Source organism: Crocuta crocuta, unplaced genomic scaffold (assembly GCF_008692635.1).
Source record: "Crocuta crocuta isolate KB4526 unplaced genomic scaffold, BGI_CrCroc_1.0 scaffold131, whole genome shotgun sequence".
NCBI lineage: Eukaryota > Metazoa > Chordata > Mammalia > Carnivora > Hyaenidae > Crocuta > Crocuta crocuta.
This window is the reverse complement of record NW_027528977.1, coordinates 15,780,419-15,802,622: the sequence shown is the minus strand read 5'-3', so window position 1 is coordinate 15,802,622 and position 22,204 is coordinate 15,780,419. Positions and strand designations below refer to the sequence as shown.

General features: G+C 40.6%; 1 protein-coding gene across 1 annotated transcript in view; it reads left to right on the top strand.

Moving 5' to 3' along the window:
* The window catches only part of DOCK2 (dedicator of cytokinesis 2), a 415,343-nt gene that overhangs the window by 14,575 nt on the left and 378,564 nt on the right, over positions 1-22,204 (top strand). Inside the window, exons 2-6 of the mRNA XM_077757359.1 lie at positions 7,124-7,207; positions 17,015-17,055; positions 18,135-18,190; positions 18,684-18,780; positions 21,842-21,990. Coding sequence (XP_077613485.1) covers positions 7,124-7,207; positions 17,015-17,055; positions 18,135-18,190; positions 18,684-18,780; positions 21,842-21,990 — 427 coding nt within the window. The remainder of the gene's footprint in view (positions 1-7,123; positions 7,208-17,014; positions 17,056-18,134; positions 18,191-18,683; positions 18,781-21,841; positions 21,991-22,204) is intronic.

Here is a 22,204-nt window from a genome sequence, read left to right as displayed (position 1 = left end):
CTGATTTTAGTGGCTTTCCTTATCTTTTGTCCTGTATCTTCCTCATGTTTTTCTGCCCCTTTCATCCCTCATTCAAGAGTTGACAGTGGTTAGGCCTACAGGGGATAGGGAAGAAGGTGATCTGTTTCTACACTGGTCAGAAGTAACTCAAATGAGGATCATAGATAAGCAATCAAACTTTAACACACAGTGGCATTCTGGTTCAAAGTTTCCTGTTAGTCATTTAGAAAATTTAACGGAATTGGGTATTGGTATGCAAAGCCACTTCCTTTGTCAGTAATGTCTGCCTTTCCCCAAATGGAACCTTGAGAACAGAGGCCCTTATGCAAAGGCAGAAATACATTTATAAATTAAAAAGCAACATCAGTTACTTTCATTTTCATAAAATGTGAGTCTTTGGAATGAATACAGACCTTCATGTTAAATACCATGTTTCAAGATCTATGCAAGACATCTTCTTAAGTTGACCAATTGGAATCTTCTAATCTGACAAAGCTGGGCAGAGAGCAAGGAAGGGATTCCTAAGGAAAGATGGGGAGGAAATAGGGAACAAAACAGTTTTGCCCCACCCTTCTAATGTGTGATGGACAGACCTAATTTGCTAGTACTCCAGAGGCTAACTGATTTTATGGATGGTATTCTTTTGTTAGAAACCTTAGTTGCCTCCTTGGCCCTGCCCAGGTCTGTGACAGACATGTTCTCAGCCAGATTTCTGGGGTTGGAGGGAGCAGGTGGGAGAGTCTGAGTTAGGGCACCAGCAAGCTGGAGTGGGTACAAATGTCAGCAGCCTGTGTGGGGACAGGGTTTGAAATCAGGCCAAGTGTAAAAGGAATGGAGAAACATGCTATGTTTATACAGGAGAAGAGATTTCTGAGTCCCCTGAGGGCCTTCTCAAGGTTTGCTTTTGAACAAAGGATTAATTTTATTCAGTGTTGACCAACAGTGTCAGTTGTTACACACTGCAGGGAGGCAGATCTAAAGGTGACTAAAGAAGAGCTCTGAAGGAGTTCTTCTGAACAGATTGCTTGAGGAGGTTTTACGATGCTAATGAAGAGAAAAATGATGACCATTTATTGAGAACTTACTATGGCCAGACGTCAGTAAGTCGTTTGTGTTTTAATCTCAGCTGAGCTTCCTAAGAGCCCTACACATTAGGGACTATCATCTCCTCCATTCTACAATTGGGGAAAATGAGGCTTGGGGTGTGAAGTTGCTGCTCAGGCAGCCTTCCACAGGCCCCTACAGTGACTTTGGGGGGATTATAAAAATAATACCCCTCCCCTGCCCAGATCACAGGCTGCATACTAGCCTCCAATGCTCTCTTGCCTGGGTGGCCTCGTGCAGGGCAAAACCTGTAGAAGCACCTGCTGTGGCTCTGGGGTTGAGGCCAGAGCCAATAAGGGGCAGAACTGAATCCAGGAGCCACAGCTATCTGACTCCAGATAGACTCTTGGCTCCCAAGCTTTATTGTCTCTCAGGATGGAGACTTTCCATTACTATGAGTACCTACAAAGGCTGGTTGGTCCCATGGTGAAAGGGCTGATTTGTATAGGTGTTTGGACTAAATAGCCTGTAAGTTTCCTCCTTTTCCCTTAGAGAATGTGGCAAGACTGAAGCATGAAGCAGGATCTGGTGAACATCTAGGTTCTGTGGGGAGGAGACAGGTGCAGAGAATGAACAAGGTGCAGGGCTGGGTTTGAGTCCTGGCTCTTACTACCAACAGGGTAAGGGGAGATTATGGGTGAACCACTCACACCCTCTGTACCTCATTTTCCTCATCTGTAAAATGAGGATAGTAGCTACCTCATGTAGCAGTTATAAAGACAACAGGAAAGGACAATTGAGAATATGCTTCTCTGGGACACACTGAAGCAATATTGTAAATGCTCCTTTTTTTATGTTTGAGAAGGGATCTGATCTCATTTCTTATCCTAGACCCCTTCACTGATGTAATCACTGTTTTCACTCCATCGATAAGTTTTAGGAAGTTGTGTTTTCATTTCATTTGTCTCAAAATATTTTCTAATTTCCCTTGTGAGTTCTTCTTTGAGTCCTTGTTGCTTAAGATTATATTGTTTAGGGGCACCCACATGGCTCATTTGGTTGTGAGGCCAGCTCTTGATTTTGGCTCAGGTCATGATCTCACGGTCCTAAGACTAATCCCTCAGTTGGGCTCTACGCTGAGCAAGGAGTCTGCTTGAGGTTCTCTCTCCCTCTTTCTCTGCCCTTCCCCCGCTAGTATGCACACATGTGTTCTCTCTCTCAAAAAGAGTATATTGTTTTACACATAGTTGTAAATTTTTCAGTTTTATTTCATTCATTTCTATCTTCTTCCTTTGTAGTTGGAAAAGATACTTTGTATGATTTCAGTATTTGTACTGTATTGAGATGTATGTTGTGGCCTAACATATGAGCTATTCTAGAAAATGTTCCATATGTACCTGAGAAGAAAGTACATTCTGCTGTTGCAGGATGGAGTGTTTTGTATATGTCTTTTAGGTCGGGTTATTTACAGTGTGGTTCAGATATTCTATTTTTTTATTGATTTTATGTTTACATGTTCTATACATTATTGATAGTGGGACTTTGAAGTCTCTGATTATTATTAGTCTCTGCCTAGTTCTCCTTTTAATTTTGTCAGTGTTTGCTTCATATATTTTGGTGCTGTGTTATTAGGGATATATGTTTATAACTGCTCTGTTTTCTTGGTGTGTTGACCCTTTTGCCAATATATGATACTCTTCTTTGTCTCTTGAAACACTTTTGACTTAAAGTTTGTTTTGTCTAGTGTTATTAATATACCCACTACAGTGTTATTTTTGTTACTATGTGCATGGAGCATTTTTTCCCCCTTCTTTTACTTTGAACCTAACTTGTGTTTTTGGATATAAAGTGAGTCTCTTGTAGATAACACATAGTTGGATCATGGTGGGATTATTGTGGGGTTGTGTTTTTTTTGTTTTTTGGGTTTTTTTGGTTATTGTTTTATAATCCTGTCTGTCAATCTCTGCCTTTTGCCAAGACAGTGTAATTCATTTACATTAAATGTAAATACTTGAAAGATTTACTTCTAACATTTTGCTATTTGCTTTCTATATATCTTGCATGCTTTTTTGTTCCTCAGTTCTTCGTTACTATCTTCTTTTGTGTTTAATTGATTTTTTTTCTAGTTTACTGATTTGATTGCTTTCTCATTTACTTTTCTCTGTATTTTTTGCTTCTTTTCTTAGAGATTAACCTAGGGTTCACAATTAACATCTTACCATAATAAGAATACATTTTGAGTTAATACCAGTTTAGCCTCAATAGTATACAAAATCCCTGCTTCTGTACAAATCTGCCTCTCCCCTTTTGTTGTTATTGTCACACATTACATCTTTATATATTGTGTATACGTATACATTATAGATTTATAATTATTGTCTTATGCATGTGTCTTTCAAATTGTCTATGGTGATGGACCTCTGTTTCTGTTTATCTCTTAACTTCTTTATTTTTGAAGAATAATTTTGTGAGAGATAGAATTCTTGGTTGAATTTTTTTTTTCCTTTTAGCACTTGAAATATGCCATCTCACTGCCTTCTAGCCTCTGTGGTTTCTGAAGAGAAATCACTTATTAATTTTATTTACGAGTCTTTGTAAATGATGACTTGCATCTCTCTTGCTGTTTTAAAAATGCTCTCTTTGTTTTTGGTTTTTGACAGTTTGACCATTACGTCTCAGTGTGGATATTTGTGTTTATTTTGCTCAGATCACACTGACCTTTTTGAGTCTGTAGATTTATGTCTTCCATCAAATGAACATTTCTGGCCATTAGTTTTTTCAAATATGCTTTCTACTCCTTTATCTCTCTTTCCTCTAATTATGGAACTCCAATTGTATGAAGTTGGCATGCTTGATAGTATCCCTCAGGTCACTTGGACACTGTTCATTTTTCTTTATTCTTTTTTCTTTCTACTTCTCAGGCTGGTTGATCTCAACTGACCTACTTTCAAGGTTATTGATTCTTTCTTTTGACTGCCCAAGTCTGCAACTGAGCCTCTCTAACATTTGTTATTGTATATTTTAGCTACAGAATTTGTATTTTATTAGTTTGTTATTTATATCTATTTAATGATATTCTCTATATTATGAGACATTATTATTTTGGTTTTACTTAGTTATTTGCCCATAGTTTTCTTTAGCTAGTTGAGCATGTTTAAGACAATTGATTTAAAGTCTTTTTCTCATAAATCCAATGTATATCCATTTGTGAGGAGTTTCTGTTAATTTCTTTTTGTTCTCCTGTGAATAGGCCATACTTTATTTTTTGTTTTTTGCTTGCATCATAATTTTGTGTTGAAAACTGGATATCTTGAATGTTATAATGTGCTAACTCAGATGTCAAATCCTCTTCCTTGTCAGGGCTTGTTGTAGCTACTCTATATAGGATGTAGTGGTTTGTTTGTTTAATGACTTTTCTAAAGTACTTTTCTGATGACTGTATTATTTGTTGCAATGTGGTCACTCAAAGCTACAAATGCCTGAAGTTGAAAGAAAAAACTCTGCTGTTTGCAGCTAGACTCTGTATATGTGTATTGGGGCATACCTTCAACACTTAGCCAGGCCACTTGGAACTCTGCCTTTGCCTGCCTGCATTTCCTGACAGCATGGAGCTTGAAGGTCAGTCAGAGTTGAGAGTTTAGGGCTTTCTCCCATCCTTTATTAGCATGTGTCCAGCCATGTGCATATGTGGGTATTGTTCATTCAATGTTTATCTATATTATAGTAACTGTAACTACTTTAATCCTTTCTGTGGCTAAGTAATATTCCATTGTATGATAGACCATCTTTTGTGAATACACATGCCAGTGGATGGAAGACGGAAGGGTGTTAGTTAAGCAGGAGAATGAGATGATCCCATTGCACTGACTATTACTCTGGCTGATGTATGGAGATTGGATGGAGGGAGGAAGAGTAAATGTGGAAAGGCCCATGAAAAGGCCATTGTTCTGTCTCTCTAATCCCAGTGGTCTGGGAATAGAGACTTACTGCTGATGTGACCTAACAGGACAGATAATAGACTAAGCTAAATGAGAGGAATCCAGAGTCCTCCTGGTAGTCTTAATCATTTACTTAATTTGTTTCCTCTCCCCTCATACCTCCAAAGCATAAATAAAAATAATAATAAAGGACAAGCTCATAGCTCTAATCCTTTGGGGAACCCACAGACAGGTCAAAAGAGACAACTACAGTTTCTTAGAACAAAGTCCTCTCTGCTCTCTCTGGCTCTAGAAACCCACACAAAGGACAAGGGATGCCATTTTCAAGACCACCACTGAGGTGGGGAGTAAAGGGATAGGTTAAAATGCCACAAAGCTTTACCAGGTTTCAGTTGCCTTTTTCTTGATTAAGCATTTGCTTGATTGATAAAAACTTTTAACTATTTTCCAGAGTTCTGATAAAGTTGACTCTGACAGCTTTTGTCAGATTACTCATTACTTCTTTGGAGGGACAGTCACATGGAGTTCCTTACTCTTCCATTTTTGCTGAAGTCATCTGAAGAAGTAGTTTTTTAATGCATTTTGTTTTGTTGATTTATGAGAAAACTGAGGACCAATGGGAGAGGGAGTGAATTGAGTCGCAGTAGTTGCTACCACATGGATGAATCTTGAGGACATTGTGCTAAGTGAAAGAAGCCAGTCACAAAAGACTACATACTATATGATTCTATTTGTATGCAGTGCCCAAAGTAAACATATCTGTAGAGACAGAAAGTAGATTAGTAGCCACTTGGGGCAGAGGTAACTTTCTGAGATGATGAGATTGTTCTAAATTAATCATGGTGATGTCTGCACAACTCTGTGAATAAATCACTGAATGGGCAAATTATATGTCAACAAATCTATTCCCAAATAAATAAATGAAATCCCTCCAGCGTCCCATTCTCTTGGAATAAAGTCCAAATTCATCACAAGGCTGTGCATGACCTGGTCCTTACTTCTTCTGTCTCATCTTGTATCACCTTCTCTTTTATCTTACTCCATCCATAGCAGTTTCTCTATCAGCTCATAGAGGCCTGGTACATGCTGCAACAAAATTTGATGTGCCTATAACTCTCTACCAGGCTCTATTGTTTCCTCTTTCACATGTATCATCTTTTGTAAACTTATATTTATTTCTGTGTTCACTAAAAGAGCTGGATCAGTGCCTATTATGTGCCTGGCACATTACAGCCACTTACTGAATATCTGTTGCATGAATGAATGATGGCAACATTTTAGGATCATACTGTTCATTCTCCTGAGAGACTTTCCTTAAATCAAACCATATGCATTGTGTTTTATTCTGTTCTCGAAGACCTTCTAAGCTGGTGGTTCCATTTTAGCCTTTGAAAAGTAGGCTGCAACCCTAATATGGATTAATAATGTGGCCTGGTCCTCACTTAGCACGTGATGCTGAGCAGGGCCTGTGCACTGCAATGACATGGGATGATGTTGTGTTCCAAGGGGCTAGCAGAGGTTCTGACAGCATAGAGGGGACTCTGGCTACTTCATAGCCAGCTACTGCCCCCAGTCACTGATAATGGAAAGGTGAAGGCAGAGCACATACTTGAATGTTAGGCTATTGTCACCAGGAGGGAGTAATTGGGGAGCAGCGAGTAGCTTGTCATGGTGGTTGAGAATATGGAAGTTAGATACCGCTTTTCCTGTCACTTCCTGGCCTGATGACTTTGACCAGATTATTCAACTTCTCAACACCTCTGTTTTCCATCTGCAAAGTGGGATCACAGTTTATACTTCACAGGGTTGCTGCGAGAAAGGAATGATATGTGCAGAGCACATGCCTGGTGCACTATGAGAGGTCAATCAATGGTAGATGACATCAACAGCATCCTTGTCATACAGACTGGAGTACAGGACCTGTGCTGGAGAGGTGCAGTTTGGTCAATGAGTGAGGGCCTTTAGCAGCCAGGCTGGGACTGCGTTGGGTCCTGTGGTAGGCAGTGGGTTTCTGCACTGGTCTTATTAGCTCATGTAGGTTGCATGGTGTCAGGTAAACTCAAGGCAGGGAAAGCAGAGAGGAGCAGTGATTCTCAGTATCCAGAAGTCTCACCAAGCTCCCCCTCTCTTCTGTTTCACAGCCATATACAACTTCCAAGGGAGTGGAGCCCCCCAGCTCTCCCTGCAGATTGGTGATGTTGTGCGAATACAGGAGACCTGTGGAGGTGAGTAACTGGCTCAGGTGATCCGCAGATGCTGAGACCCTGGCTCATGGTGTTGGGATGCCTGCAGTGTATACCTAGCACCTCCAGCCCTCTCTTGGAACCTGCAACTGTGTGTGGTCTGTTACGAATTTTGATAATATTAGTAATTAGAGTTTACTGAAAATAATGCTTTGCTATTTTAGGAATTTATGCTTAGTAGCAAAGGCCTGACTGTGTGTATCATGTTTGTTGTGCTGTCCATTTGCCATAGCCATGGGGCTCTTTGGGCCTGTGACACCCACCTTCTTTCTTAGTGTCAACACTAATAAGGTGATAAAGGGAAATCAGCACTGTTAGGGGTTTAAAGGGCTCAGGAAATTATACCCTTGATTCCAGGAGAAGTGCTATGCACAACTGTGTGGTATGGGCACTGTACCTGGTCCTGCATCAAGCTGGGGTCCCTGTCTTGGGCAAAGTGGCATCTCTTTTTCCCACACAGGTGCCATCCTCTTGTGAAGAAGCTGAGAGTGTATTGGGCTGTGTTTATTCATGGTGCTGCTGATGGTGTGTAAAGGTGCTTTTTAAAACTTTCACAAAAGTTAATGGCCTTGGACCCATGAGTTAGGCCATTATAAATCAATATATCACCTGTGTCACTGATGAAATTGATATTGGGAGTGTGGCTTGGATGTAAGAGCCAAAGAAACTTGCCAGTGTGCCAGCCACCATGAGGCAGGCAGGCTCTCTGAGTCCTCACTGGCAGAGCAGGGCCTCCACAGTTTACCCCCTCCCTGGACCTGCCTCTAATCCTACTATGTGGAGAGCATATGTCCTTCCTGTAGCCGGTCAGGGGAAGAAGAAAGAAGAGGTGAGTGTGTTGAGCACCCAGGCCCATCCCTCCCTCCCAGCTAATCCCTCAGATGATGATGCTCTCTTGTGCTGAGATAGAAATGAGGGGTGGGCAGGAAGCAGGTGTGCTACTGTGAAGGAGGCCCCTCCAGGGGAAACAGCCAGCCAGAAGAGCGGAGGTTACCTACAGAACTAGCCATGGTTGGATGCTTACCGCATATTGGGAGGCACTTTGCTAAATTCCGTACAACATACTAACATGCTAGTCTAGTGACTCCTCCCAGCAACCCACAGGACAGGTCTTGTCTCCAGTCCCAGATTAGCTTTATGCAGCTTCCGGGGAAGTTCTGCTGATTGGCACACAAGTGCACACAGCACACTCCCAGACATATGCACACACACATGCAGACATAAACACACAGAGACATGTTCACGTACACACACATATACAAACACATACGTACACACAAGCATACACACACACACACACATGCAAACCATAAAGCAAACAAGCAGAGAAACTTTTGCAAGGGGGAAAGAATTTGATATTCGATATTTCAAAACAGCTTTAATGAGGTCATCGTGGGAGAAAAGAGAACTTTGTTCACCTTCCTTACATTTATCTTATGATTTAGTATTATTGTTATTTTGGGTTGTATGTGAGGTGAAACAGGGCACTTTTTAGGGTCCAGGCCTCTAAAAATCCCAATCTGGCCCTGTTAAAACCTTTTCCACACAGAGTAAATGCGTCAGGGGCAGGAGGGAGAGGATGTGGTTCCAAACACCCTGCTTGCTTCCTTGCAACCCATCTTTTACAAATCATCCAGTGGCCGATGAGCAAACCTTAAGTATCCAACAAGGTCAGAGAATGAAAATATAAACAGATGACAGCTCTCCTCAGTGTCTCTTCTGTGCTATTGGATGCTAATCCTGAGAAACAGGTGTGAGGCCTCGTGTCTGCAAGTGAGGAAACAAGACTCGAGGACGAGAAATGACTTGCTGAGAGTCACACAGAGAGCGTGGCTGTGTTCCCCTCCCCACATTCACAAGCCCACACCCTTTCTTACACTCCATAGCTACCAAGACAGTGAAAAAGCCTCAGTAATTATTTGCTGCGTCCCACATTTTGAGATTCAGACAAGTATTTTCCACTTCTTTTTCTTGGAGAAAGAGCTTGAGGGCAGTAAACTGACCACACTGTGGGTTACACACAGTCAGAGCCTTCCCTTTCTTTGCCTGGCCTGGTGCCTGACCTTCAGAAAGGCCGCACTTGCTGACTCAAGGCACCTTTATTTGTCTTTGAGATTAGTGTCCTTGTTGCTAACCGTTTTGGTTCTGGTTTTCCTCTTTTAATTCTATTTTATTAGTTTTATTTTAATGTATCCTGGCAATAAGCAGCCACATTGCCTTTCTGGAAAGAGCTGGGCATATTAATTGAGTGAGTGATTGCCAGTTCATGAATACTTTGAAAATATATATTCAATGTCCAGAATTCTGTTGAAATGATTCTATTTATGTGAAGCATTGGTATACATATTATCAAGACTCATCATGCATGCATCCATATCCATAGGGGGTTTTCAAACTGGAATTTATGGGACCTTAAGGTTTCCCTGAGGGCCTCGGACAGCCAAAGGCTCTGAGGTCAGGCCTGGTACTGTCTGCTTTGCAGAAGGGGAGTTCTGCCTATGTTTCTGATTGAAAATCTGTTTCTGGCAAATATAAAAAAGTGAAAACCGCAGTGTTAGTTAAAAAATTAATCAAGATGATGTAAGAAAAATAACTGGGGTGTGCCCATGAGACCCTCTTGTAGAAACCTACTTAAAAAAATAAAATCCAGCCAATTGAGAGTTGAATCAAAATTTTAAAATACAAAAATTAAAAAGCTGTGATAAAAGGAAATACTGGTGAACATTGAGTCTAAATGAATGAATTTATAAAGACTGATATTAAAAGTCACAATATTTATGACTACCAAAAATAATGTTATTGTTGGGGAAATGGACAATGTTAAAAAAACACAACACATAAAATTGAGAGGTGAGGAATGGAAGAGAAGAGATTAACTTTATGATATTATCATAACAGAGATTTGGTCAATATTGGAAAAGAAACAGAACAATTAAGAATTATAACCACTCCAATCTTTTAATGCATTTCACAACCGGTTTTAAAGGAGTTTTCAGGATTTTTTTTATAAAGAAGAAAATTTTATTTTTTAATTTTATTTTTAAGTTTTTATTTAAACTCCTGTTAGTTAATATACAGTATAATATTACTTTCAGGTATACAATACAGTGATCCAACAATTCCATACATCACCCAGTGCTCATCATGAGTATACTCCTTAGTCCCCACCACTCATTTCATCCATCCCCCACTCACCTTCCCTCTGGTAACCATCAGTTTGTTCTCTATATAGTTAAGAGTCTGTTTCTTGGTTTGCTTCACTCCCTCTTTTTCCCCTTTGCTTGTTTGATTTGTTTCTTAAATTCCACACAAGTGAAATCATATGGTATTTGTCATTGACTGACTTATTTTGCTTAGCAGAATACTCTCTAGCTCCATTCATGTTGTTGCAAATGGCAAGCTTTCATTCTTTGTTGTGGCTGAGTAATCTTCCATTATATGTATATACCACACCTTTTTTATCCATTTATCAGTCAATGGATACTGAGCTATTTCCATAATTTGGCTATTGAAGATAATGCTGCTATGAACATTGGGGTACATGTATCCCTTTGAATCAGTATTTTTGTATTTGGATAGATACCAAGTAGTACAATTGCTATATCATAAAAGGTAGTTTTGTTTTTAACTTTTTGAGGAGCCTCCATACTGTTTTCCAGATTGGCTGCACCAGCTTGTATTCCCACCAGCAGTGCAAAAGGATTCCCCTAAGAAACATTTAATCAGTTTCAACATTTCCTTCAATTTTACTCCATTTCTTTTTCTTCTATTAAATACAAATAAAATTAAGTTTGGTATTTGAGATTTCTATTTGCATATTATCTTTATTATATGCCAATTTTTATGAGAATATTTTAAAAATGATATTTTATCTCTTTATCTGTTATTCTGTGTGTATAAATGCAAATGAAAAGTTGGCTAAAATGATGTTAATATGTATTTTCCTTTTTCTGAGTAATGGGATTCCGGGTAATTCTTTTAGCTTTTATATTTGTACTTTTGTACTTTGTTAAATGCTTTGTAACCACCCATATCAATTTTAGACAAAAAGATAATATAGTCTTAAATAATTGAAGATATTAGTAATGATTAATTCTAGGTGGTAGGAATGAGTAGTTGTTATTTTATTTTCTGTTCTTTTCGATAGTTTTTAAATGCTCCCCCAAACAAATAAACAAACAAAAAAGGAATGGAAAGATCCTGAGCTTTTGAATCAGAAAGTTATTCTCTGCTCCACTACCCACTAGCTGAATGGTCTTGGGTAGGTGGGCTTCAGTTTTCTTACCTGTGAAATGGGTTAGCATTGCCTGTTCTTAGGCTTGTTATAAGGAAAATATGACAGAAATCAGAGAAGCTACTTGCTAGCGTGGTGCTGGACATTATGTTAGAACACTCCTAGGTGTCTGTGTTAATTAATCCCATCCCTCCCTCTATTATATACAGCCACATGGAGACTGGCAGGTATATCTTTCTACAGTACAGCCCAGGGAATCTAGAAGTTGGCTCTCTGATTGCTGGAATAGGTGAGGCCAGCCCTTCCTTGCCTATATTAAATTTACTCAGCTGGATTAATGCCGAAGACAAAAACCTGACTTGGAACCATAGACATGAATGAGTTTTCTTTCAGTAGAGCTCAAACATGATCAACTTTTCATCATAAAGATAGTATTTTGTTATGTTGAAAACTCAAGCAGTTCAGAAGGGTACCCATTGTTGCTAAGCCTTAGATTTCCTAATGCTTATTTTTTGGTCTATACTATATCTGTCAGGCTGCCCTTTTTACCCAGAGGTAGCATAAACATTCTATGTTCTGATTTTAGATGTGGAAAATACATGTGTTTATTGAGCAGTCAGAACTCCTTATGGGAGGATAAACATTAAAAAAATCAGTGTTAATTTTCTTCAGTCACTTCCTTCAGTCCTATTTGGTTGACATCTTTCCTGATATTTAATGCCATTTCAACAGAAGAAGATTTCAATCTTATATCCAGTTTAATGCCTCCTCTCCTTCTCCAGTTTAAACAAGGCTGGGGATGGGAGGGAGTTTGGGGTGCTTTCTTTGCAAATCTCTGTCTTCCTTGATCAAATAAGCCCAAAGATCAGCCAGTCCCCTGCATGAATAGTCATGTAGCTGGGGAATGAGGTGCCAAATGTCCCTCACTGTGAATCTCCTGTACTGTACCCCCCACGCCTGGATCTGGCTTGTGGGTGGGGAAGCTATACCGAGCTCTCTGAAGACAACTACCACCTCCAAAGACCCCTGTGTCACTCTATCTGTCTCTCTTTCTTTTCTGATGACATAGACTATGGTGGAGGATGGTCTTTGAGGGGTAGCCCTGCTTGTTTAGATTCTTCTTTTTAAGTCCTTCAGAGGGACTGTCTGCTCTGCCTTGAATTCTTTGCTTTCTTTCTGGAACAACAGGGCAAGTCTCATTCCACCTACTGATACATACACTCGTCTGGGTCATGGGGGACTGCTCTTAGTGGAAAGAGAATGGGATTTCTGTACAGTGGTTCCCAAGGAGCTTTTTAATTCTATCTACCAGTAAAATGAAACAAAGGGAAGGTATGAGGGAGGAGGCCAATATAGTATCTTTTGCTTTTTAAGGTAAGGCATGGCTTTCGTTGTTTCCTAGAAATGGGACCACGCTGTGCATCCCACTCTGAGATTTGCTTTTCTCACCACTTAAAAATATCTGGAGCTCTTTCTAAGTTGGCATGTGTGCATTACCTCGTTCTTCATTGGGCTGCCAAGAGCTTTGCAAGGAGAATTTTTAATCTACCACTTGCAGAGTGGCATGGACCTGGAGCCATGTAGCAGCTTTTGTACTAACAGCTCCACTGAGAGTGATCTAAGTTCTTTACTCTTAGGGTAAGAGGAAGCCTTGATAAGCATTTGACAGGGCATCTTTTTAAAGTGCCACTCTGCAGGGAGATGTCCCTTTGTTTGGGTCTGCTTTAGAGACAGGTCATGTGAAGGTGAACTCTTCTGAATGAGGGTGAGACGAAATCATCAGTAAACTTCCATTTTGTTGAATTTGAAGCATGGGTCATTTACTTTGTTGTTATGGAAGTTTGTTGAAACAACTTCACTGGGAAAAAGTGATAGTATTCAAAATCTGTAGGTTCTCAGGGCGCCTGGGTATCTCAGTCGGTTAAGAATCTGACTTGTTTTCTGCTCAGGTCATGAGCTCACAGTTTGTGAGTTCGAGCCTTGCATTAGGCTCTGTGCGCTCAGAGCCTAGTGCAAGTCTAATGTGCCGTCTGTGCTGACGGCACAGAGCCTGCTTAGGGTTCTTTCTTTCTCCCTTTCTCTCTGCCCCTTCCCAACCAAAAAAAAATTCTGTAGGCTCTGGAAATAAAATAGAAAATGCCCTGCCCAACTTTCCCTTGTGGTGGTTGTTATTAATGATGATGATGATTTTTGATTTTTAAAAAGGAGAATGGTATTTACTAAATTTTGAGTGCTTACGATATGCCAGGCACTGGGCAAAAACTCTGAATTCCGTATCTAATTTCAGCCTTATGAGGCGGACACTATTATTATTCCCATTTTATGGAAAAGAAAACTGAAGTTCAGAGGAATGTCTGAGATCACACAGACAGTAAGTTATAGATCTTCATTCAAATCTGAGCTTTTGCTTCCAGAGATCATACTCTTAACCACTGATAACTGCTAGCTTCTATTCGATGTTAATATTATTAGATATTTCAATCATACAAGAAAGTAAAAGACATTCAAGCAGCTGCCACCCAATAAACAAATATTAACATTTTTAATGTTTACTTCAGACCTTATTTTTAAGAAATAAAAATTTTAGATGCATTTGAAACCCTCTGTTTATCCCATCCCTATTCTATTCTTGTCTTTTGTCCATACTATAGGTAATACTTATCGTGAAATTGGTATATTTTCTTCCCCTCCAAGGTTTTGTACCTTTACTAGATTTGTTTACTTCATAATGAAGTTTTAAAAATAGCTTTGTAACACCCTGTGGGGTGTGTGTTATTTCCGTCATTTTATAGATGAAAACACTGAGGCTGCAGTGACATGACCCAAAATTATGCTGTGTATCGATAGCACAGAGAGGACTGGATCTTTAGGTCATGGATTTTTTTTTTTAAATGTCCTGGGATATTTTTAATCTCTCCTCAACTTTCTCCCTGCTCTCCCCAGCTGCTAGATGATTAGAGAATTTAGGTGCATTTCGTTTTAGTATTTGGGATGTGGGAAGGGAGGACAGTTTGAGGAACTGGTACTTCATAACTGTCCAGAAGAATGGTAAACATTTTCCTTTTCTCATCATCCCCCAGGATGCACTTCATGAGTTTTCCATGAAACTAGAAGTGCTTATCTCATGGATGGGATTGCTATTATTTAACACGAAAGGATGTTCAGCCTGGGAGCAAGTCCTCGGATATGGCAAGTGCTGTGTTATACAGCCTGCTTTTGATCATGGTGTTCATTGTTGGGGATTTTGCTCTGGATGCCGACTATTGTACCTGCCTGGTCAGGTCTTAGAGAACAGCCAGATATAGCTGATAGGTGAATAGATTAGGGAGTCAACATCGGGAGTCATGGAAGTCAATGGCCCAGATGAGGTGGAGATGTCAGAGAAAAGTCCTAAGGAGAGCCCTGATGCAGTCGATGCATGATAATTATCTTTCAGGTCAAGGTGGTAATGAGCCCTTCTCATCAAGGATCACAGGAGATTTATTTCTGAAAGTACTTAACCCAATGTCATGTACATAGTAGGAGAACTTTTTCTGTATATGTACTCATCACACACAGGCTCATGTGGCAGAACAGCATTGAGGGCTGGCTTTGAAGCCACATAGATTTGCCCTTGAACCCTGACTGTGATTTGGCTCAGCACATCAACTGGCTTGAATCTCAATTTCTTCATCTATAAAATGGGAATGATAATACTCGGTTCACAGTATTGATATGAAGACTAAATGAGAAAATGCACGTACAACACTTAGCATACAGTTTTGCATATATTTAGTGATTATAAAATGGTGGCTAGTAATATTCCAAAGATGTTCTTATTTAGTTGGTGGCATGGAGTAGACCTGCCAACAGAGGAGCTGTGATAGTGCAAGGCTGTGGAGTGTCATCTCTGTGGAGTCAGATGCTTGGGTTTAAATCTTAGTTACATCACCCACTAGCTGTGTGACCATGAGCAAGTTGCTTAATCATTCTGTGCCTCTCTATTTTCATTTGCAGAACTAAGGCAATAATAGTATCAACTGTGTAGGATTATTGTGAAGATTTATTTATAATTTGAAAGAAACAGAACAAAAACTTTACCAGCATTGACCTTTTGCTAATGGTTAATTTTTACCAGTAGTTATGGACAAATTATTAGGAGTTTAAACATAGAATGTGATGCCTCATGATGTTTTCCAGCACTGGAAGTATTCAGTTGGAAAGTAGCTTAGTAGGGATATAGTTTTGGGGCTTCAGATATTGAGAGGAAGGAAATATTAGGCAACCACCATGCTCCTTCCTACATCAGTCAGGAAGCACAGTGTGATGGCTGCTTACGTTCAAATCCTGACACTGTCACTTATTAGCTGTGAAAATTACTTAACTTTGCTCTGCCCCATGTAGGCCATTCTTTTGTAAAATGGAATCATTACAGTACCTACCTCATGGTGGTTATGACAGTTAAAAGACTTCGTACATGAAGAGTGCGTAGAACAGCACTTTATTCCAAACCCAGAGATTCTTTTTCTCTAACCTCCATTCCTTTCTCTCTGTTTTTCTTCTCTCCTTCCTTTTCTCTTTCTCTCCTTCCTGTCATTCTGTTTCTCAAAATAGGAGTCTCTGTGGGCCCCTGTTGCTTTAGAGTTGTCTTTAGGACCTGACCTTCAAGCCAACTCATGACCGTGAAGGGTGACTTTGCATTTTAACTTGTTTGTTCGGGGGCTTGCACGTATGTCTGTTGAGAACATATTTTGAAAACAATCTGTCAGTCCAGTAATGAGGGTTTGCTAATGAGGCTCCCGACAGACACTTTTTATTTACAAAGATGACAAATGCCACTACTTGGCTGGGCTTGAATCATTCCAAAGGCCAGTGGGCTCATTATAGTCATCAATACTTGCTACACTGAGGCTCATTTTGTTCGAGGACTGTGTATAATTTGGACTTCTGTTAATTGAATCAATTTTGAAGTTCTTGCAAGGGGAAGAATCTTTTAAAATTCCCGTCCTTTTACCCATCTCTGAACTTGTCTGCTTTGTAATCACTAACTTCCACGAATCACATATTAGACACCATTTGCTGCTGTTAAAACTGTGGGTATTATTTTAGTATGTTTGCCAAACTCCCTGAGCCGTTGTATGTCTCTAAGGCAGAGGTTGAAACATCTGAACAGGGGCCCACGGAGGTAGTGGGAATAAGTGAGGGGCTAGGTGGAGGCTGGTGAGTTGGAGGCACGTGCTTTGATGAGACTAGCTGCTCCTGCTGTCAGCCAACTGAGGACGCGGGGGAGCGCTGGCCACCATCACTGGGCCTCCTATTTTTACATGAGGAGGAAATCCACATTGTTTTGTGAAATCCCTGTGTTTTTAGATGATTTTTGGAGATGTTGGCAACGACTCCAACAGCCGGTTGAAGCCTAGGGGGTTCCAGACTTGAATCTGTACCTGAGGTTTAAAGCACTTTGTAGTAGTTTCTTTGCTAGTTAAAAACAAGCAGAACAACAACAACAACAACAACAACAGCAATAAACTTGTAAGAGTAGATAAGAGACCTGTTTGTTTATTTTCTCTTTGCAGATTGGTATAGGGGATACCTCCTAAAGCACAAAATGTTACAGGTAAGGTCAATTTGTTTTTATTTGAAACAACTCTGGATGTCTTTACATGATGCTGCAATCCCTTTGGGCAATTACCAGCCTCTGTAGCTCTTCGGCACATTTGTCTCATTTTTCCTCCTGTGTGTCCTGTGCTTTTCCATCTCTACACCTTGGCACTTGCTGTGCCTCAACTCCTTTCCCCTTAAGGCTAACCTCCGGAGCTCTCTGTTCCTTCTGACTTTTGCTGATATGCCAATTACATATAATTTCCCCCTTCCTTGAGTCCCCATGGAGTTGTACATGTTTTGTTTGAAATTTATCTTCTGCTGCCTTTCTCTCGAGTTGTTTGGGGGCATCCATCATTTCCTTACCCCACAGAGATGAGTCCAGTCTCTGCCCTTGGGGAGTTCACCTGTTCCAAGCCCATATTACACCATCGTTTCCATGAGAGCAGGCCCCTGTTTTACTGGTCTTAGCGCTCACAGCATCTAACATGGAAGCAGATACCTCCAGGGTTAATTTATGAAGGAATTTGCAAAGTAATTGATAAATTTCTCTAATTAACTGAGACAAGCTTATGGGGCAAGGAAATAAGACACTTCTTCCCTCCTTCCTGACATGCTGTATTGGGAGACATCATCCCACTCTGCTCTCCAAAGAATAACAAAACAAATCCAGGGAAAAATAGGTCTCATATCAAAATACCCCACATGCAGCCAAGGACACTATTGCTTTAGGACCTGACCTTCCAGCTCTTCATGACTGTGAAGGGTGACTGCTTTCCTGGAATTGGGCAGGAGAGGGGAGAGACAAAATACTTAGGGTGTTTCACTTGGGGTGAGGTTTTTTTTTTTTTTTTTTTGTCCTGTCTTGTCCAAAATAAGGCTGAGCATCCTTGGGATTCTAGGGCTATTATGGGACCTAGAACAACTACTGGAGAATTGGCAAGAAAGAACTAGACCTAAGAGAATATTATTTCTTTAAAGTTGGAGGGTTTTACCAGTCAATGACTTTTGGAAAAAACCATGAAGGCTTTGGATCAGTTATTTCTGTAAGGATATGTCATTTTATTTTATTTTATCTTATTTTATTCCCAACAGGGCATTTTCCCTAAATCCTTCATCCACATCAAGGAAGTGACAGTGGAGAAAAAAAGGTATTTGTCATTCTTCACCAGACTTGACCCTCCCACAGCTCACAGATGCCTCTGTCCTGTCTGCTTTGAAAACCTGACTTGGCAGATGTGAATCAGCTGATTCCTCTTCTTCGTGCCCATGTTTATTTGCGTGTCTCCTTTTCCTCACACAATAAGATATTTAATCCAAATTGATTGCTGTTCAGTCCTGATGCTGAGGGGGTATTGGGAAGTTTGGAGAATCAAACTTTTCACTGGCAGCTGCCTTTGATCTATATTTAAGTAGATTAAGCCTGAATAATGAGCTCAAAGGGCCCACCCTAGTGAAGGAGGACATTAAAAAGGAAGCTCCTTGCATTTGCATAATGTAATTGGTGTGGCTCTTGGAGGAGGTTCAGTCTCTTGCCAACAAGGCCCCTCTTAGCAGCTGCAGCTTAATGCAAATTTGCCAGCATTTTATCTTGTTAGCACCTGGGTCTCAATTTCTCACAGTTCTGTCTCCCACCTTAAATAGAAATATCGAGAACATCATTCCTGCAGAAATTCCTCTGGCACAAGAAGTGACAACGACACTTTGGGAATGGGGCAGCATCTGGAAACAGCTCTACGTGGTGAGACTCAAAACCCTGATCCCTGGGATGGACGCTTCCTGCAGTCTTTGTTTGGTTCACACTTGGAATTCATCCTTGAGCAGAGCAGGCCCAGGTAGCTTTGGTGACATAGTAGAGAACAAACAGTAGGAGTAAGTACATGGAGGCCCAAAGAGGTTGGGTAACTTTCTCAAAGCCACACAGCGAGCTTGTGACTGAGCCAAAATAAACGGGGGTCTGATGTGATCCTTCAGCTTTAAAACTAGTGCAGAAGTTTTTGTTAAAAGACAAAGCTTCCTTTATTGGGACTCTACATTTTATTTTATTTTATTTTATTTTTTTAATTTTTTTTTAAGGTTATTTTATTTATTTCTAGAGAGAGAGAGAGCGTGAGCAGGGGAGGGTCAGAGAGAGAGGGAGTCACAGACTGAAATAGGCTCCAGGCTCTGAGCTGGCAGTCAGCACAGAGCCCGACGCGGGGCTCGAACCCACGAACCGTGAGATCATGACCTAAGCAAAAGTCGGACGCTTAACCAACTAAGCCACCCAGGCGCCCCGGGACTCTACATTTTAATAAACCGTGGGGACTTTGATTTGGTAGTCTACTGATAATACCTTGAGAAATACCATTCTTATATTTTAATTAACCAATGGTTATTATCATTAGATCTATGAGTAAGTTTGACCCTGGAAAAACAAAGAGTGCATTTTGCATGTGTTTTCCTTGTATTGAAGCAAATCTAATTTTAAATCCTCCTTTGATGCTTCTAAACTTCCTAATGAAAGCAATTAGCTAAGAAAACCATTAAGCTGAGAGTGAAAATGTCAACCAGGGCTTACTGCATCTTTGTTACAGCACTGGGTACACCTGCTGGTGTGTATACATGCTATTTGTAGACTTAACTTTTATGGCCATAAATGTCAACTGCTGTGTGAATACTTCATAATATATTATAATTGGCACATTGAGTTATATAAGTTTCCCAAAAGTTTTTAGGAAAATATAGGCGGAGAACAGTAACTTGAAGCATTAATTATTCATCTACACTACCCCTTTTAAACATAGCATACACACACACTGTAGAAACTTGGCATTTTCCCTTAAGAAAATCTTTGATTTTTTTTTTTTTTACAAATAGTTTATTGTCAAGTTGGTTTGCATATAACACCCAGTGCTCATCCCCACAAGTGCCCTCTTCCATGCCCATTTACCCCCTCCCCCCCACACCCATCAGTCCTCAGTTTGTTCTCAGCATTCAAGAGTCTCTCAAGAAGAAAAAAAAGAAAAAAAAAGAAAACCTTTGAATACCAAGTCCATTGTGCCCTTTATCCTAGTAAAAGAACCTTAAACCTCTGCTATTTTAGTATCACCTTCATGATTCTTGCCATGTCTGTGTACCACCTGTACAATATTTACTTACTACCTAAATCGGCTCCCTTTTTAGTAAGCTAAAATAATTTACTTAATTAAATTGTACAGCATGCCATGTCTTCCAACAACAATTTCCCATTCTCCAACATTGACTGGATGCCCTATAAACAATTCAGTTCTAACAGTGACTACCCAGAGTCAGTTTCAGATTCCATAGGTTTAAGGACTCAGTCCTACAAGGCTGCCCTCACTTAGGATGCCAGTTGCAAGTCCCGGGTTCCCAGTCTACCCACACTTTTGTCCAAACTTAATACAAATTCAGGGGTCCATCATTCCTCTCCATTTCTACGTGGAGGCTCATAATTCCCTAGAACAGCTCACAGAGCTCTGGGACCTATCCTTATGAACATTGTTTTACTATAAAGGCTCCAACGCAGAAAAGCCAAATGGAAGATATATACCGGTAAAGGAACTGGGGTGGGTGAGCAGAGAGCTCCCATGCCTCCTCTAGGCATGCCACTTTCCCTGCACGTAGGTATGTTCATCTGGGAAGCTCCATGAACCTTACTGATTGAGAGTTTTAATTGAAGTTTCAATACATAGTCATGATTGATTAAATCATTGGTCATTGGTGAATAGACTCCATCCCCAGCCTCTCTCCCCTCCCTGAAGGAAAGGGTGAGGGGAATGTGGCTAAAAGTTCTAACTTTCTAATCACATGGTGGGTTCCTCTGGCATTCAGCCCCCATCCTGAAGCTGTCTAGGGGGACACCAGGAGTCACATCATTAGCATAAACTCAGGTATGGTCAAAAGGAGTTCATTATGAATAAAAAAAGATGTTGTTATCATTCAGAATGTTCCAAGGGCTTTAGGAGCTCTGTGCCAAGAACTGGGGACAAAGAACAAACTGTGTGCACGGGCGTGTTTGTGTGTGTGTGTGTGTGTGTGTGTGTGTGTGTGTGTGTGTGTGATTACATCACACATGCTTTCCCAAATGGAAAGCCAAAAGTGCTTGGCACAATTAGAGGAACATTGTTCAAATAAATACAATGAAAACAAGTCAATGTTATTAAGTGCTTGCTATAGTACCTGTCAAAAGCTCTGAGCTCAAGATCCTCTCTCACTCTTTGTTAAAAAAACAAATTGACAAATGTGAGAGAGGGGTTAAAAACATTACCATGAAACTGCACTTTTCTCCTTCCTTTCTACAGAAGGATGGGAAGAAGAATGGGAGAAAATCACCATATGGGTCCATGTTATTTAACATGTATCTTTGTATCACCAAAAGCCATTGTGTCCCACAGGTTGTGAACATGTCACACTTGGGGGAATGCTGCCCTAGAAATAGGTCTCTGTCACCAGAGAAATGCTCCTAGTTTCCAGCCTTAAAGGGCCTGAGCACTGAGACCTGCATTACAGCAGATATGCCTGGCATTGCTGCTCAACAAGTATCTTTTCTGATAAGAATCAGAAATCCAAAGAAGTGATTGGGACTATCACTTTCATTTCTGGAAATCCCTGGGGACCAGGGGCAGGAACTATGTGTACTACTGAGACTACCACTTAATCCCTTTGTAGCTGGGTAGGGGCCAGAAGAGATGCTCAAGCCATGGCCCCTGAACATGTCTGACTGACTTTGGCACAGTTTGCCACATAGATGCCCCCACACACCCTCGGCGCAGGTGACTGTGCATTGTTTCTTCTTGTAGGCCAGCAAAAAGGATCGGTTCCTGCAAGTGCAGGCCATGATGTACGACCTGATGGAGTGGCGGTCCCAGCTCCTCTCGGGAACTCTGCCTAAGGACGAGCTGAAGGAACTGAAGCAGAAAGTCACATCCAAAATAGACTATGGCAACAAGTAACCTCTCTTTTCTCTGAAAAGATGCTCTTTTCTCCTGCCCGCCCCCTATTCTTTCCTGTCTCCCTACAGAGAAGCTTGGTTTCATTTTTAGATGCAAGTTTGCCACTTTCTATTTGAGAGAAGGCTGTTACCAACGCCGTGCTTGTGTGCCTTTCTTATCACCTCCGTGGGATCTGGGGACATGCAAGTGGAGGGAGGGCTTGCTTATACA